Raw genomic sequence first — 19,205 nt, forward strand, 5'->3', positions numbered from 1 at the left:
GGAAAATTGTTTAAAGTATTCTCTTTGCAGGTAATTCAACGACTGGAAGTTGAAAGGAAATCTCCAAGAACTTTAACTGAGGTGGCAGTCCTGTACATATATTTTGGCATTGTGGCCTGCCAAACACTGAGACAGTTACTTCAGAGTAAATGCACATGTGTTTGAACAGTGCCTTTGACTTTTAATGAAAACAGAGATGATGTATGTACTTATGTAACCCAAAAATCTTTGATAAAAACAATTTTAAAATATACATTACAGAGACAGGAAAAAAACCCCTGAAACTATAGAGATTTATAGCACTTCAGTCAGATGAAAACTATAAAACTATAACTAACTACTGCAACTCACTGGGCAGGGGATATTTAGTCTGAGTCATACATACCTGCCATAGGAACCAACTCCCAGAGGCCCACCCCCAATATTTTATTCAAGTTGGCACCCCAGCTACCTGTGATTCATTCAGTTATTGTTATGTATTGGGTTTAACACATGTTATGTTACAAGGAACATTCTAACCAATCGTAGAAGTGTTGGTAGATGAATGTTGTAATGGCAAGTAAGCGAATGCTCTTTCAACTGCCAACTGCCAACGGTCAGTTCATGCTTGGGATTATTATTGCGTTGTCCAGTCAGTTTGGTTCTTGTGTTCCTATGAGTGAGCTGTTGTCACTGACAAATACTGACTAATTGAGGAACTTATACTGCCTTGGGCTTCTGACTTTTTCCAAACATTTAACAGTTATGAAATCAATGGATATACTGAGGTAATCAAAGGTAGGCTGGCTATACAGGACTAATTTTAACAGCCTGTTTATGGGGACTCAGGTGGCGCTGTGGTGTAAAACACTGAGCCTTGGGCTTGACAATCGGAAGGTCGGCAGTTCGAATCCCTGCGACGGGGTGAGCTCCCATTGCTCGGTCCTAGCTCTTGCCAACCTAGCAGTTCGAAAGCATGTCAACGTGCAAGTAGATAAACAGGTACTGCTCCAGCAGGAAGGTAAAGGGCATTTCCGTGCGCTGTGCTGCTTTCACCAGAAGCGGCTTATTCATGCTGGCCACATGAACTGGAAAAACTGCCTGTGGACAAACATCGGCTCTCTTGGCCAGTAAAGCATCATTCACGACTGAACTTAACTGTCAGGGGTCCTTTACCTTTTTTTAATTTTACATACTATGTGATTTATGATACATTATGGAAGTAATCAACATTCTAACATGCTTCTTTGGGGGATTCTTATATTCTTCGAGTGTATGCACAAGTGCATGTAAGGGAGGTAAAAAAGATAAAGGACCCCTGGACAGTTAAGTCCAGTCAAAGGCGACTATGGGGTTGCGGCGTTCATCTCGCTTTCAGGTCGAGGGAGCCGGTGTTTGTCCACAGACAGCTTTCCGGGTCATGTGGCCAGCATGACTAAACCACTTCTGGCACAATGGGACACCGTGACAGAAACCAGAGCGCATGGAAACACCATTTACCTTCCTGCTACAGTGGTACCTATTTATCTACTTGCACTGGTGTGCTTTTGAACTGCTAGGTTGGCAGAAGCTGGGGCAAAGCAACGGGAGCTCACCCCACTGTGGGGATTTGAACCGCTGACCTTCCGATCGGCAAGCCCAAGCAGCTCAGTGGTTTAGACCACAGCCCCACCCGTGTTATGTTCAGTAGTTATTGCTATAAGGTTGCATTTACAACTCTGAAAGCTGCTCAGAAGTTTGAGGAAATCTAAAACAGTAAAGAAGAAGAGTGGAAAATTAAGACTGCAATTCTTGACACTCTAGGGAGTAATCCTCCCTGGGCTTGCTTCTGATTAAATATGCATACCAGGGAATTATTAGATTAATTGTTCTGGCTAGTAAATCAGTTTGCAAAGTCAGCTTGGAGAGCTGACCACGTATAACAGCTTTTTAATTATGAGACCCAATTACTGTCATTTGTGCCTCATTGTAAATGCTCTTTGTGGCATCAGAATGGCATTTCGCTCAAGCGCTCCAGGATCTGCACTAACGTCCGATGAACATGTAAGCATGATCCCACATCAGAAAAGCCACATCAATTGGTATTCCACCTTCTCTCTTGTACCATCTGGGCTATGATACCGCCCTTGAATCTCTGAGTCAAAGGCTCTGAGACATAGCACATAGTGATCTCCGATCTCAAGCTCATGCTATCTGTGGCCCAATAGCAGTAGGAATTCATTATGGGTACAATTTTCAGATACCTGCATATCTTAGAAATCTGTCTGTACCAATTTATCGATGTCTCTTTACCAAAGCCAGAGTAAATGTACTTCCATCAGAAGTGCTAAATGGCAGGCTGAGAGGCATCCCTTATCAGAACAGGCTCTGTGTATGCTCTCAGGACGTCGACTGTATGAGGCATATCCTACTGCATTGCAGACAATATGAGCAAGCTAGGGATCTATTGATTAAACCCCTTACTGGCAAATTGGCTGGGTAAATCTGAAGCCTACCATACTAAGTATCTTCTGGATGACAAGTCTAATGATATCACAGTGGCCGTGGCAAAGTTTCTTTCGGTAGTCATACGTATCAAAGATCATCATACTTAAGACTAAACTAATATCATCTCAGTCTCCCTCTCCCAGGCGGTTGTCTATATGAATCTGCATTTTATTCTGAATCTATGTTACGGGCTTTTGGACCGCAATAAAGATTATTACTAATCCCACATCCTAGTCATAACCAACAAAGCCCCAAACAGTTTTCATTTTAGAAGTCTGAAAAGGCACTATTTAATGAGATCCGTCAGCTTGTCACCATCCAGTGGTAATGCTATGTTCACAGTTGCAGAATACATTTGATCTGCTGAGGTTCAACGTTAATGTTATATTAGGTTGGAATCAGAGAATCACAAGAGCTGTCCTCCAGAACATAATCCCTGACACCCCCTATAAAACTGCATCCAAGGACCCCCCAGAATGTCATGGGATGTGGCGCAATAGGATGCTAGGGAAGGAGATAATTAGGTGGAATCAGTACATGACAGCTTACATGAATGAAAGCCCACTCTCTCACCCAAAGCATCACTGCCCGGTTTTGGCCAATTTTGCCTCCCACGTCTAACTGCATTCCATTCTGGAGGTCTCTTGACTCTTAAACAGCTCAGGAGCGCAATACCTAAAGGTCTGCCTCTTTCCATATGAACCTACCCGGACCCTGAGATCATCTTCCGAGGCCCTCTTTCGTGGGAAAGTTCGCCTGGCGCCTTCATTATACACCTTTATGTACCAGGCAAAAACGTTCCTTTTTAACCAGGCCTTTGGCTGATCCATTGCAAATGCACCTCCTACCTGCACTGAACAAGTCGCCGCAATCACACCATCAACAGGCGTTTCAGAGAAAGGGTCAAAGGTTCGATCTGGGCGCCGCATAAAATCTGGTTTAAGAAGATACCTTCAAAAAAAAAGGCATGTTTTTATAGGTGAAACTTCATATTGCTTTTATATCTTATTATTATAATTGTTGTTTCTAATTAGTAATAAGCTTTTAAAGTAAGTTTTCAGGATACGCATACAGAGTCTATGAACATTTTATCCCCAGTTTGACCAGGACGGGAATTGTACTTTCCAAAAGGTTAATGACAGTTTTAAAGAAATCTTTTCTGATACACACCAAGAGAAAAAGGGTATTGCAAATGATGAAGTACAAAAAAAGAAGAAGATAAGATTTGTTTAATACTATGTTCCACAAATCCCAAGCGTTCACATTTTCAGCAAGTTTCAACTGATTAGATTAACTTGCATAAAGGACACGAAATTGAATCTGGCAAGGTCTGGCTAGGAGCAAAAATCCCAGAGGATTTCTTACTGTCATCCATGGAAGAGCCCTATTTGCTAAAAAACCCCAAACCTCACAAATGTACAAAGTCTTCTGCCAATAAGACCTGATTTTAAATAGAGGGTGCAAGATTGATTGGTGAATGAAGCAGCTATGTACCACAGTGGAATTTATATTGCACCAAAGAGCCTATTGCGATTGAGTTTATTTGTAAGACAGCGGCAGCTCAAAACTGATGCAACTTTTCGGTAACTTCTGGAATTGCATGCAAATATTGTGGGTTGAATCTTACAGTGTTCATCCATGGACAGAAGGCGCCATGGTTCAGTGGAGGCTTCTAATCCTGGAACAGGGAGACACTTTTCTCTGATTTCCCCCCTCCCCCTGCAGCTTTCTGCAGATCTGCTTCAAAGAGTTGGGGGACCATCAGAACAATTTGAGAGGTGCATGACTGCAGGAGGAAAGAGGGAATAGGGGGGAAATGGCCTTCCTCCCTGTTTGACTCTGGTTTTTTTATATGCCTGTTGTCTTTGTCCATGGAGTTTTCTTGGCAGGGATACTGGAGTGGCTTGCCAGTTCCTGCTCCAGGTGGATCACGTTTGGTCAAAACTCTCCACTATGACCTGTCCAACTTGGGTGGCCCTGCATGGCATAGCTCATAGCTTCTCTGAGTTATTCAAGCCCCTTCCATGAAGGGGCAGAGACATCACCTTGCCGACAATGGTCCGTATAGTTAAAGCTATGGTTTTCCCAGTAGTGCTGTATGGAAGTGAGAGCTGGACCATAAAGAAGGCTGATCGCCAAAGAATTGATGCTTTTGAATTATGGTGCTGGAGGAGACTCTTGAGAGTCCCATGGACTGCAAGAAGATCAAACCTATCCATTCTTAAGGAAATCAGCCCTCAGTGCTAACTGGAAGGACAGATCATGAAACTGAGGCTCCAATACTTTGGCCACCTCATGAGGAGAGAAGACTCCCTGGAAAAGACCCTGATGTTGGGAAAGATTGAGGGCACAAGGAGAAGGGGACAACAGAGGACAAAATGGTTGGACAGTGTTCTTGAAGTTACTAACATCAGTTTGACCAAACAGCAGGAGGCAGTGGAAGACAGGAGTGCCTGGCGTGCTCTGGTCCATGGGGTCACGAAGAGTTGGACACGACTAAACAACTAAACAACAACAGCCTCTGGTTGGTTGAAGAGCCTTCTGTCAGGAAAGGGATGCATCCTTGCAAATATTTATTATATTTGCTAGTTAAGTCCTGAACAATGACTGCTCAATATAAGTCTTTTTCTTAGGATTCATGTCAGCCTTTTCTCTCTCTCCCAGCATGCAACTGCCCCCCGCCACCCCCCGCCACCCCCATTCAAACAACTCCAAAGGCAAGATAATTCAACATCAACTGATCGTGTCTACAATAGGCTTTGATCATTAAATGAGTGAGAGTGTGCATGCATGCATAAGCAAAAGAGAAGCGAACTATTAGTAACTTGTCTGCAATCTGTTCTTTTTTGACAGAATTAGGAGTCGGCACACATTCATATGCACACATAGGAGAGATTAAAAGAGAAAAATATATTTATTGCAAACATTGGCAAGTCCTCTGTAGCCTGTTCAGTCTCACCTTAGCCTACAGATGGCCTGCAATCAGTGATTCTAAAAATCGGGAGCTCAAAATGCTTGTCTCCAAAAGCAATTCAACAGAAATGAGTTGAAATATATTTACAGGGCTCTATTTGTTTGTTTTTGTTATAGCTCCTATTTAATCTTTTTAAAGTTTTTTTTTAAAAATGGTTGTAACTCAATACATTCCAGGAATATAATATATAGTATTAAAGAAAAACAGAGAAATACAAACCTGTTCCAATCTGTTTTAAATCTTTATTAGATAATCTGATTTTGTGGTGGCTCTAGGACAAGTACCCTAAGGATTCTACTTCAATTATATTTAAAAATTCCAGCCTAAATCTGCTAGATAATGAATTGCTCTTTCATCACTGAGGATAATCATTGAGTAACCGTGCAATCTTATACACGTCTACTGAGAAGCCCCATTGAGTTCAGTCTGAGACTTATTCCCAGGTAGGAAGGTATATATAAGATTGCAGCCTAAATCTCCCTTCTGTACTGTTCTGATCCTCCTCCTGTTATTTATAGAGCATTATTCCATGGTTCCTTAGCTTCTTTCTCCCAAGTCTGAAAAGGTCCAGATCTTTCAGCTCCCTTTCATAAAAAAGAACAGAGAACCTCATCTCTACATCCTGTTTTTCATTTGTAGCACATAATTAAAAGTAACATAGCTCCACATAATGCTAATAGTTTAAATCGTTACTCACCCGCACGACCCATTATATTCAAATTTCCCCTGATTCAACTGCATTGCTAAATCTGTCAAGAGACAAAAATAGTTTAGCACCTTGTTCCTGGAACAATACCGAGCTTGAACAGCCTTCTTAATCTAAGGGAAATAATTTGTCCTTGATAGCCAGTTAAACTAAAACACCTCATGTGTTCAGCGAAAATACTAAATTCTGAGATACAGGAACACTTAATGCGGCTTACAATGCTTTAGCAATGTAGAATACATTCACAGATTAGTTTTCCAAACTGCATCATGTCATGACAGTTGACATGGGAGCAATGAAGTGCCATGGAGCAGCTTCAATTTCTTGGATTCTTCTTTTTTACAGCAGGACATTTCATTTGATTCTGCTATGGTTAGATGCAAAGTCCACCTGAGTGGTAGTCCTCCTCCTCCTCCTCTTCTCCACCTCCAACCTCCATTTAGATGTTTCTCTGTGTAGTGGATAGAAGCACCCAGCACTGATTATGCCAAAGTCCTGTGCTGGGTACTTGTAGCCACTCAGAAGCTGTGTATCTCTACGGTCATGGCCTAGAAGCCTCCTCCATCATGCAGTGGTCGAAACTGATAGCTCTCCAGAGATAACCTTACAAGCCACTACACTGGACCATTGAGATGGTAAGCATATTCTGGGCGCTGAAATCCCAATGGAGCACAAAAGACTATTTATGTATGCGACTATATAAAGTTCCTACCAAACTAGAATGGCAGATGAAGTTGATGGGACTCCAGTGGTGTCCGAACTTTTTTCAAAGAGGGCCAAATTCGATGAAGCGAAGGGCTGTGAGGGCCAACCAAAAGGCCACCTTTTTTTAAGATTGAAGTTTTTATGATTTTACCCCCAAATTGTTGAGCTTTTCTTATGGTTGAAGTTCAGCTACTGATTGATTGATTGTGTGACTGCAGTATATTGTCTATTGCTTTCATTTTATGGAACAATAGTAAAATTCATGTTTAATTGCTGTTTTAGGGGTTGTTTTTAAAAGTCTGGGATTGATTGATCCATTTTGCATTACTTCCTATGGGAAAGCGCGCCTTGGTTTTGGAACACTTTGGTTTCGGAACGGACTTCCGGAATGGATTACGATTGAGAACCAAGGTACCCCTGTACTACATAGGCTACAGCTTTGAGCCCCTACCACCACACAGATTAATCCTGCAATATAAAAGGACATGTAGAGACTTGCTTACTTTTTCGTTGTTTGATTGATTGCTCTTGATCTTATTGCCTGCCTGATTTGACACACATTCTCATATTTATCCATGCGACTGAATCCCCAAATAATGCCAGGAGCAAAGACTATAACATCTGCTGGAGAGTTACTGCCCAAGCTGTTTTTTTCTTTTTTTGAAATTTAGATACAGTAGCCCCGTCTGCCTACCTGGGGTCTGATAGTTGAGCGAGACCATCTGGCATCCAGCGTTCCAGAAAATTTGAGGCATGTAATTGCTAGAATCCACTCTTCCTCCCTTCGGGTAAATCCGACTCATCTGCCGTTTATTATAGCTGTGTTGGTTTGTTAAGGAAAATGGAATAACCAAGCAATGTATAGACTTAACGATCATTTGCTCACATCTTTGTTTTGGGTTTGTATTTTTTTATGTACTAACATACAAGGCATTTTCCACAGACAACCATCTTGCTGTATTTTATTAAAGGACTGTGCACTGCTTAGGCACAAAGCAGCCTCCGCAGAGGTAATGACAAAACATTCCCATTATAGCTCTCTCAGTGCAAGGATACTTCACAAACTCAATTGCGTGTGTTTTCAAATAACCCAGACCAACAGACTCATTAAAAGAGGACATATTGTAGTGAATGTTGCGTTCTAAAAAGAAAACAGAAAATAAACCTTCTGTAAAGTTCTGAGAGTGGTAGGATTAGTACACAATCGATGCCCACTAGAATTTTAATAGTAAAGAAGAACATCGGAATAAAGGAAAAGGCAGGGTATAAACTGCTAAGGTTAAAATCTTTGAGGGCAGAAACTGGAAAGTGCTGGAAAATTCTAGAAGATTCATTTCTGATGCAAATATTGTTTTGACTATTTCAAGGTCACGCTGAGCCAGGAGAAATAAATTCCTGCACTCAGCAAACTGCTCTCTTCCTCTCTCTTACTTTCATTTGTACCTCATACGTCTGAAGTTTCCCCCCTGAAGTTTTTGTAACGAGCCTTTGCCTTTTAGTAAAAGTTTTTCTTTTGGACCTTTGACCCTGCATGGTCTTTTTTTATTTATTACAAGAAACTGTTTGTCATAAACATCTATATCTGAGGAAACAGAATGGCACATTAATAGTATCTGGATCATGATACTCAGCTATTCTCTAATCAAGGCTTCTTTTCTAAGCAATTGACAGGTTCAAAGCCAAAAAAAGGCATGGAATTTAGAAATAGTAGGTATTACAAGCAAAACCCAGGCACTTTTGCCAACCATATTTTAATGGACAGGAACAGGCAGACAAAGGTACATCAATATATCTGCGATATGCAAGCATTTAAATTCATAGGGCTGTGTAGGTTATCATACTTCTCGTAATCTGGTGCCTCCATGTGGACAACGGAAGAAATAAAATGAAAGGAAAATAGTGATCTTAAGAGCCATACATGGGGGTTTTGTTAAATAATAATAATAATAATAATAATAATAATAATAATAATAATATTTTTTTATTTATATCCCACCCTCCCCAGCCGAAGGAACTTGAGAGGCACAGTAAGGAGTAGGACATATGTATTTTATATATATATATTTAGAAATAGTTACCTTCTGCTACATGGAAACCTTGAAACTTAACAGGCTGAGCGTAGTTGATCAACGTTGATAAGTACGGGTGTATATTCGTTGTGGCACCTACATATTTGTAAGAAGCCATCCATGCTTGCTCATCTTCTGCAGTTATGACACCCTGGAAGCATATTTAGAACAAACAGCATTTCTTTCTTTGTCCATGCGGGAAGAAGTTCAGGCAGGATTTGGACAGAATTTCTAAAAGCGAGCGCAAATGGAAAACAGCATAGAAAAGCCCTTCTCTAGCATCAGCGCATGGGCATAATGCTTAAATACAGTGAAGAAAGTCACAGGCAAGAAAGTCAAGAGTAAAAAACAAACAAACCCAAAATCCTCCTGTGATTATGTGACATTGTATGACCAATGTTACTAATTTTCACGTTATACCACCAGTGTTTTATAGAGCAACTTCAGAGGAGAGGTTCCTATCTTGGCTCCATAGTGCTTATGATCTAAATAAATAAAGGGGATGAGAATACAGAGCAGTCTTTTGAAATCTTTTGAAATCTTATATACGTAAGGCTAACAGCTGATCTCTAATAGGACAGAAAGGAATAATACCCCAATGAAGGAAAAACCTCATAGAACTTAGGGACAGGAGAGACTGAAAGCAGGATCAGGATATAGTCAGATTATGTGTGTGTGTTTTCTTAAGATCCAGGTTGATGGGACATCCACTTTGGGCGGATATTTAGCCAGCTCTTATGGCACCAAGGCCATGCAACTCCTGCACAACATCCCATCTCAAACTCTTGACTTGGAATAACGGTCATATGAGTGATGACAACAGTCTCTGTTCTGTGTGGGGCTCTTCACTGCATTTAATACCCACCTACAAAGATGATGCCACAGTTGCATATGTCAAAATGGCCACCTCGACATTGGCAGACACCCTCATTCTCTTCCCCTGATGTCAACAAAGGGCTGGCGCTTGTGATTTTTATGGCTGCGTATGGACTCCATTTCTTAACTGCTTGAATGTGGAGGGAGTTAGGGATAGAGCTGTATCCTGGCATCGTGCCATCCTGAAATCTGGGAAGGGTCAGCACTATTTAAAGTTGTGTGTGCCAGCAAAAACAAGGCAGTTGGGGAACTCCGACTGCTGGACAGCTCAGCTGGTTAGAGCATGGCACTGATAATGCCAAGGTTGCAGGTTTGATCCCCATGCGGGACAGCTGCATATTCCTGCATTGCAGAGGGTTGACCTAGATGATTCCCTTCCAGCTCTACAATTTTGTGATTCTATTTTTTGTGTCCCCACATCCTCAGGGGCTGCTAAGGGGGTGGGAGGGAATTGGCCTGCCATTCCGTCTAAGACAGATGGTGAAAAAATGGTGAAACGCCTTGATCAGAACAAGAACTACAGTGGTACCTCTGGATGCGAACGGGATCCGTTCCGGAGCTCTGTTCGCATCCAGAAGCGAATGCAACCCAGATTCGCCACTTCTGCTCATGCGTGTGACGTCATTTTGACTGTCTGCGCATGTGCGAGCGGCGAAACCCAGAAGTAACACATTCCATTACTTCTGGGTCGCCACAGCGCACAACCCGAAAATACTTATCCCGAATCTACTTCAACCCGAGGTATGACTGTACAGGCAATAATAAAGAAAAACTCTCTCAAGAGTTCCATTGCAGCACTGAGAATAATAATAATAATAATAATAATAATAATATTTTTTTAAAAAATTATACCCCGCCCTTCCTGGCCAGGACCAGGCTCAGGGCAGCTAACATCAAAATATATAATACGTTAAAAACATAAGGTCAAACAATCTATTAAAATACAGCTTAAAATCAGATTAAGATCAAAATAAAATCCAATGGCAACCCACAAATTCTAACTATAGGGGTTGGGGATATTAAGTGCTCCCCAGGCCCAACTGTTTGTGCTGGTCTTATATGGGCCGGTCAGAAGAGTTAGGAAGGCCACTTACACTTAACTACTGCATGAAAGGTGTGACCCTTCTGTATGATGGCATGAAAAAACATGGGATTCTTTCTCCTCCAACCATGAAAGAATAGGAAAAGGGATTGCCTACATATCTGAGGAAGCTCTCACCCAGAAAACCCCCAGTAGCTCTGTTTCAAAACAATACATAACCTTCAAGCCTCATGCATGCATTAATTGGATCCAAAGAACCATGGACAGAAGGAAGACAGCCTCCAGCACCAGTCTACCTCTGATAGATAGGATTTTGCAGAAGAATTTGTGTTCTTACTTGTTCAAGAGCTTGCACAAGCAGAATGAATCCCTGCGGTTTAGTTTTAACTTTTCCCAGGCAATGTTATAGGGTGAGGTGAAGAACAGCCTTCTGAACATAGCTGTCAACTTTTCCCTTTTCCTGTGAGGAATCCTATTTGGAATAAGGGAATTTCCCTTAAAAAAAGGGAAACGCTGACAGCTATGCTTCTGAGTGAAAGAGGCCTTCTGCATGTGGAAGCAATAACTTTGGAATTCTGGGTTTTATTTCTTGCAACCCACTCACAAATCAGTACTTATAAGTATTATTTCTACAATTCATAAATGGTTTTTTTTAAAAAATAATTTAAATAAATAAACCAATTTCACTGACTATTGATTAACAGTTGAAAACTGAAGCCTCCATCAACAGCTTGAATTTGAGTAGAGACCGGTCCGTTTTGCAATCCAGGAACTGCAGAAATCTTGGAGAATGCCCCCCTCCCCACCAACCCCAGTTACCACAGAACTGTTAGCTGCCTGTTACCAAACTAATTACAAGTGACCACTTAGATTCAGGAGCTATTTTCATCTCATAAGCTCCTGAGATACAGGCTGTTTTTAAGGTTAGAACAAGCAGCAAATGCTTTTTCATCCACCCCAACCACACAGAGATCCAGTCCATCCCCAATAATGTCCATTACACCGTCATCTTCCAATAAATTGGAGTAAATTTCACAGCAGATTGCAGTTTGCCACTGAATATCTTCTCAGTAGTCAAGAACCATTAAATGAACTGCACAGAGAATTTGTACCCGATGTTAGGGAAAGGACTACAAAATGTGTATTGCTGTTTCTGCAGGGTAATATAGACAGAACAGATGTAAGTCCATTGAAGTCTGTTCAGGAGCCCATATTCTTCCAAGTAAGCAAAATATGCAAAGAAAGCTTTCGAATCTAATATTTCTGCTGTCTGAAAATCAGACATCAAATGTATGCATCCCCATTTGAAATAAAATCAGGGGTACACAGGAGCAAAAGCTGCGCCACGGCTTTTCTTACTAAACTAAACTGATGGTTATAGCATAATAGCAGGCTGTTTTCGGACCTCAAAGTTTTGCAATACCAAACTCTGCTACGTAAACAGCCGAAAACCCCATAAAAGACGGGGCAAGCTGTAGGCCTAGGAATCAGAAGAACCTTGATAGTAGGGAAATGGGGAGAAGAGGAATGGGGGAAAGAGGTTCAAGCGAAGCATTTCTAGAAGAAAGTTTAACATGCAACCCCCCCAACTCCCCCAAAATAAAAAGGAAGAGAAAGCCAGAGGAGGATATGAAGAGATGAGAAAGAAGCAAAGAGTGGTTTATCGCTCTCCAATGAGCTATGTAAACATCTGCATTAAGCTAAGATAGAGGAGACATGCAGGCAATCCAGCATTCAACTATCCTACCAGAGAACTGAATTTGCTATGCACTACAAGGAAAGAGCCACCATCAAAATCAGAAACTATTCCTGAGGAATAGCTAAATAAAGAGAATAGTTAAATAATGCGGGAAGTTAAAGAATGCATTCTACAAAGCAGCTTTGTTAGATGCAGAGAAATAAAAAGTTGGAAAGCTATAAAATATCCCAAGGATCACCTTTTTATTGTTTTCTTGTTCAGAATCGTCCACAGCCTAAGGAAAAAATACATATATTATCCAAAGAAGTTGCAGTATGACACTCATATCTCAAAGGCAGAGAAAGCAGGACGCAAGAGAAAGTGCTGGGCATAATTCTTCAATACGGCGGTGACCCAGCTCCAAAAATTCCAGGATGAAAGTGATTATATCGACCCATTTCAGACTGACTTCACACCAAGTTTGGGGAGTCCTAACTGTATGCTGGGACGAAGGTGGCGCTGTGGGTTAAACCACAGAGCCTAGGACTTGCCGATCAGAAGGTCAGTGGTTCAAATCCCCGCAACGGGGTGAGCTCCCGTTGCTCGGTCCCTGCTCCTGCCAACCTAGCAGTTCGAAAGCACGTCAAAGTGCAAGTAGATAAATAGGTACCACTCCGGTGGGAAGGTAAACAGCGCTTCCATGCGCTGCTCTGGTTCGCCAGAAGCGGCTTAGTCCTGCTGGCCACATGACCTGGAAGCTGTACGCCGGCTCCCTCGGCCAATAAAGCGAGATGAGCGCCGCAACCCCAGAGTCGGTCACGACTGGACCTAATGGTTAGGGGTCCCATTACCTTTACCTTTAACTGTATGCTGGGAGCTGGAAAAAGGGGGTATATGCTGTTAGTTCTGCTAGGCTTCGCAGTTGCTTTCAGCACCACCAACTATGTCAGCTGTCCTCATTGTCTTATGGTGGGATGGGGCATTTTCTACAGCAGCCCCCCTTACGTGGAACTTCCTGTCCCAAGAGTTTCTGCCGCCATCTTCTTTATTTAAATTCTACTTATGGCCGAAAACTTTTCTTTTTCATCAAGCCTTTGATTCAGTTGCTATCCACTGATTATGTCATTATGCAGGGGTTTTTTTAATGCTGTTTTTAGTCTGGAGGTGTGCTTTGTATTCACTTGGTTATTTTAAAGATTCGATTATTGCCATTTATTTATTTATTCAATTTGCTTTTGTTGTTTATTACATCCCATAAGCTCTGTCAAGCATCTCCGCTGGAGGAGAAAAGTGGAACAGAAATGTTAGTACGCATTGTTAAGAACAAATTCAATACATTGTTTCTGTTGGATCCATGTGTAAATCGTGGCTGCTGTTTAACTGTAAAATGTTCTCAATGTGGGGAAGGAAAGGCTCCCTGTACCAAGGTGGGTGTTGGACAGGGATTCAGATACGTAATTGAAACAGTTGGAAGAAACAAAAGTGAACTGAAGCTCTTATCTGACCAAACAGATTCTACAGCTGTTTGAAGCACATTCTGGATAAATGTATCAGACAGAGACCTGCAATTCTGCCCCTAATCCTGAAAAACAGTGACTAAGATCCAAAACAATGGCTAATATCCATTGCATAGTTGATTATTGGAGGAGCAAAGAAGCCAATCCAGATCACAATCCAGGACAGCCCACTAAGTGGTCACTTGGTTCATTAAGTAACTACCTTCACCCTAGTCTATGAGGAGTTAGATGCAACGTGGATACCCAGAGGAGGCAAAGAGAAAGCACATAGGGTATTATTATTTCTCGATTAGCAAATTCTATTCCAGAGACTTTAAAAAGTTATCATTCTTGGGAAGAATATTGGTAATCAAAATGAATGTACTGCCAAAAATGTTGTTTTTATTCCAATCAATACCCTTGATCAGCAACGCAGGAGACTTCAGAAAGTAGCAAAAAGATATTATTAGATTTATCTGGCAGGGGGGAAATCCAATAATAAAATATAAATTGTTGATAAGATTCTAAAGATAGAAGGGGATTCTCCCTGCCAGATTTAAGATTATATTATGAAGCATCCTGCTTATGCTGGCTAAGGGAATGGATATTATTAAAAAATACTGATGTTTTAGACTTCGAAGGTCATGACAATAGATATGGTTGGCATGCCTATTTGTGGTACGAGAAGATTAAAGTACATAGAGCTTTCCTAAATCATGTAGTAAGAAAATCGGTTTATGAAGTATGGGGAAAATATAAAAAAATTATTAGAACAAAAAACACCATGGTGACTTTCCCCACTGGAAGCAATATCTTTTAAAAAATTGAATATGAGAAATGACTGGGTAACATACAAAGAACTGTTGATAGAAGCAGAATATCAACTAAAATTAAAGAAGTTTGAGGACATAAGAGGAATTATTAACTGACTGGTTACAATACCATCAACCAAATGATATATTTAAGAGGCACAAAAAAAGATTTTCTTAATGAAACCTCTAAATTTGAAAAAGAGCCGTTAATAAACAAGACTAAATTGCTTTTAAAAATGTATAAATTAGTATTAGAATAGCATACAAAAGATGAACAGGTTAAATCAGTTATGATATACTAAGCGAGGGATTTTGGATATAATATACAATTTACAGCATGGGAGAAGCTATGGAACAGGGATTTGAAGTTCAAAGCATGTTATACATTGAAAGAAAATTATATGAAAATGATGTATCATTGGTATTTAACAACCTAGCAGTTTGAAAGCACATCAAAGTGCAAGTAGATAAATAGGTACCGCTCCAGCGGGAAGGTAAACAGCGTTAAACTACCTTAAAATGTACAAAACAAGGTCAATACATGCTGGAAATGTAAGGAAAAAGAAGGCACCTTCTATCATATGTGGTGGACATGTAAGGTAGTAAAAGAATTCTGGGAGATGATATACAATGAACTGAAAAAAATAACTTTTTCTAAAAAAAACCCTCTGAAGCTTCTTTTTTAGGAATTCCAGGGGTCAAAATTCAAACAGATCAGAAAAGACTATTTCTGTATGCAACCATGGCTGCACAGATGTTAATGGCCCAGAGATGGAAAGAAGATAAAGTCCTGACCAGAGAAGAATGGTAGATTAAGTTGATGGACTATGCTGAATTGGCAAAAATGACTGGAAGAATCAGAAACCAGGAAGACCAAAACTTTAATAAGAAATGGGGGAAATGTATAATTTATCTTAAAAACCATTGTAAACAATTAAAATCATTAGTAGGATTGGAACAACACTTGTAGTTCAATGTTGAATTTTGAGTATAATGGAGATTTAAAAGATTTGGATTAATAAAAAAGATGCAGGAGGAAAAAGTTAATATAAGGACCCACAAAGAGGAGGAGGGAAGTTCTTTGGAATTCTTTTTTTATGTTGGTTGTTGGATTATTGTTTGTAAATTTCTAAAATCTGAAAAACTAAATAATTTTTTTTAGAAAAGTTTTTGGCACAGCAAGAGGGCTTCTATTGGTGCAGCTGCCTGGATCAAGGTTAGAAGATAGGCTGGGTAAGAAAAAAAGCGCTGCAATAACAACAGCAGCAAAATAGTTCAAATTAGAATCTTTCCCTTGGACATGGAGGGTTTGATGTGTCTGTTGTCCTGGTGCATTGTGCTTTTTAAAAACTGAGCCATTTGGTACTTGGGGCAGAAGAATACCAAATAGGAACAATTAGAGTAATGTCTCCCCTTTCTGTCTGTCCTCACGATCTACTGGTATCATTTCATACTGGCCCCTTCAGATGTGCACTTCCTGTTACTCTTCAGACCTATAGTTCGTTCTTGTTCATATTAGCAATGATTTACCACTGGGACGCGGGTGGCGCTGTGGGTTAAACCACAGAGCCTAGGACTTGCTGATCAGAAGGTCGGTGGTTCGAATCCCCGCGACGGGGTGAGCTCCCGTTGCTCGGTCCCTGCTCCTGTCCACCTAGCAGTTTGAAAGCACGTCAAGTGCAAGTAGATAAATATGTACCGCTCCGGCGGGAAGGTAAACAGCGTTTCCGTCTGCTGCTCTGGTTCGCCAGAAGCAGCTTAGTTATGCTGGCCACATGACCCAGAAGCTGTATGCCAGTTCCCTAGGCCAATAAAGTGAGATGAGTGCCACAACCCCAGAGTCGGTCACGACTGGACCTAATAGTCAGGGGTCCCTTTACCTTTACCTTACCATTGGAAGCATTCAGCAGGAACCATACAGGCAAATAAAAGAAGTTTCTAGACTTTCAGCAAGGAATAGAGTCAGGCCCTTTCTTTGTGACTTTGACCAAAATCGTATGTTCTTTCTACCTACAATTAATAAGCACCGTGACCCCATGCTCCTGGACATGTCAACAAAGGAGAAGTTGTCCAATTAAAACGTATGCGAGAAAAGCTATCCCACCTTTTTCACATTGTTGGCCACTGATTCTTTTTGGCTCAAGTCGTCTGCAGACAGCTCACTTCCAAATTTGTATTCTGGATGGGCTTCTTCTTCCTGGTCAGCTACACAAAAACACAAGCAGAAAACACTGAAAGACAACGACGACTAAAATGCCAAAAGAGCCAAAAATAAAGCAGAGGCTTTAAAAAAGCAACATGAAAGCATCTAAGAAGCTTTACTAGTTTTCTAAAAGAAAGTTACATTTCAGGAACTACAGCTCTGCAATACAGTGGAACCTTGGTTCTCGAATGGCTTAGTCATAGCTGTCAACCGTCCCTTATTTGGCGGAAAAGTCCCTTATCCCTGTGCCGTGTCCCGCTGCTGTCCCTTATTGATGATGTCCCTTAAATTTCCCGGGTTTCAAAGGAAGCAGCTCCTCTCCCTCCCTCCCTGCCGGCCAGGGAGAGGGAGGCTCCAACTGTGTTGCTTGGCTGCACTGCTCACCCAATAAGGAGTCTAAGAACGACTGGGGGGTGGAGCTTGCATGCCTTGTGCTGATCAAATCGGCCGTGTTGCCTGGGGACTCGCCTTTGCTCAGCGCTTCCCAGCGGAGAGGTGACGGTGGTTTTCCTTGCTGCATCCCCTTTGCCGGGTTGCTGCGCTGTGGGAACCACCGCTTGAGGCTTCGTTTGGCTGCTGGTTGGGCTTTCTGCCTTTGGCTCGGAGGGGCTCAGAAGTCGAACATTACTGTGCTCCTTGGAAAATCCCTTATTTTGGCTGCTGATCCCTTATTTTCAAGGCTGCTGGTCCCTTATTTTCAAATCAGTAAGTTGACAGCTATGGGCTTAGTTGCCAAACAAATCAGCTCCTGAACGCCGAAAACCCAGACGTAAGTGTTCCGGTTTTCAAACGTTTTTTGGAAGCTGAACATGTGACGTGGATTCTACTTGAGTGCAGGAAGCTCCTGCAATCAACTGGAAGCCGTGCCTTGGTTTTCAAACATTTCGGAAGTCAAATGGACTTACGGAATGGATTCGGTTCGAGAACCAAGGTAGTACTGTAGTTAAACTACTGTATGGCTTCACATCTACATAGATAAAGGTACCCTATGACTGGTAACTCTTCCCCTAGTGACTTGACAATTCCCCATTATCTGCTCTGTTCATCCAGGCCTGTGGACCACCATAGGATCAGTCCACCATATTATCAGTCCATGAGTGATGTTTTTATGAACTCCTTGGACTTCTTGTGCATATCTTTGGAATCCAGAGCTCAAATATAAGACTAAGGACATTTATGCTGGAAGTGAATGTTTGCCTAAAGCAGGGGTTGTCAATCTGGTCCCTACCACCCACTAGTGGGCGTTTCAGGATTCTAGGTGGGTGGTAGGGGGTTCTACGGCACAAGCTGAATCCTCCTTCCACCAGGCACTGGTGGGCGGTAAGGAAATTTTACCATCAAGGAAGATGCATTAGTGGGCGGTAGAAGATTAAAGCTGTCATCTAAGGCTATACCTCTCAAATGGTTTATCAGCCAAGCTATCGTAACTGATTGTTAGAGGAGCTGAAAGGAGAGTGATTTTGAGAGCCACCTTACCACTTTCTATCTCTTCTTCATTGTCATCTTCCAAGATGCTAACAGGAGCAGCCGTTTCACCAGCTTCCATCATACTTTTCAACGTTTCAAGCTGTTCTATTTAAAACAAACAGGCACACACACACATATACACAGAAAGGCAAAATATATTTCGTAAATAAAAATACAGTCATACCTCGGGTTAAAGACGCTTTGGGTTAAATCTCTACAGGTTGCGTCCCGCGGCAACCCAGAAGTACTGGAAAGGTTTACTTCCGGGTTTCGCTGATTGCCCATGCGCAGACGCTCAAAATGATGTCTCGCGCATGCACAGAAGTGGCGAATCGCGACCCGCGCATGCGCAGACGCGGGTTACGTTCTGATCATGTTGCGAATGGGGCTCCGGAACAGATCCTGTTCACAACCAGAGGTACCACTGTATATTGTAAAATATTGTATGACATACTGTCTTATAAAATCATTTGGCGGTTAAGGGCTCACTCAGAATGGCTGCATACACTCAAAAGGTTGGGATGATCGTTGTCAGAACGAGCCCAGTCTAGCCTGTGCTCACTGAAACTGCACCCCAACTCAACTCTTCAGTGTCTTGAGCCACAATATGGGAGTCACTTCCACACAGAATGTAAAATGGTACAAGATCAGGTGTATATAAATTGTGATCTGGTGACTTCCTAGTCTGCAGACAAGGGTACCAACTTGAAT

At 41.6% G+C, this 19,205-nt stretch overlaps 1 protein-coding gene and 1 long non-coding RNA gene across 15 annotated transcripts in view; one reads left to right on the plus strand and one right to left on the minus strand.

The window, feature by feature from the left end:
• PLCB4 (phospholipase C beta 4) overlaps nucleotides 1–19,205 on the minus strand; it is a 208,693-nt gene that overhangs the window by 26,584 nt on the left and 162,904 nt on the right. For 12 of the 14 annotated variants that reach the window (XM_053380664.1, XM_053380669.1, XM_053380657.1 and 9 more), the window contains 8 exons: nucleotides 18,504–18,599; nucleotides 16,929–17,029; nucleotides 12,776–12,811; nucleotides 8,930–9,071; nucleotides 7,908–7,992; nucleotides 7,546–7,670; nucleotides 6,138–6,189; nucleotides 3,315–3,417 (listed from right to left, as the gene is read on the minus strand). In XM_053380664.1, coding sequence (XP_053236639.1) covers nucleotides 3,315–3,417; nucleotides 6,138–6,189; nucleotides 7,546–7,670; nucleotides 7,908–7,992; nucleotides 8,930–9,071; nucleotides 12,776–12,811; nucleotides 16,929–17,029; nucleotides 18,504–18,599 — 740 coding nt within the window. The remainder of the gene's footprint in view (nucleotides 1–3,314; nucleotides 3,418–6,137; nucleotides 6,190–7,545; nucleotides 7,671–7,907; nucleotides 7,993–8,929; nucleotides 9,072–12,775; nucleotides 12,812–16,928; nucleotides 17,030–18,503; nucleotides 18,600–19,205) is intronic. The other 2 variants (XM_053380670.1, XM_053380668.1) reach the window with 1 other exon arrangement.
• Nucleotides 669–12,897, plus strand: LOC128410024 (uncharacterized). The gene is made up of 3 exons (XR_008329370.1): nucleotides 669–777; nucleotides 7,523–7,639; nucleotides 12,799–12,897. It is a non-coding gene; the product is annotated as an uncharacterized LOC128410024 (long non-coding RNA).

The sequence above is a fragment of the Podarcis raffonei genome, chromosome 3 (assembly GCF_027172205.1).
Source record: "Podarcis raffonei isolate rPodRaf1 chromosome 3, rPodRaf1.pri, whole genome shotgun sequence".
NCBI lineage: Eukaryota > Metazoa > Chordata > Lepidosauria > Squamata > Lacertidae > Podarcis > Podarcis raffonei.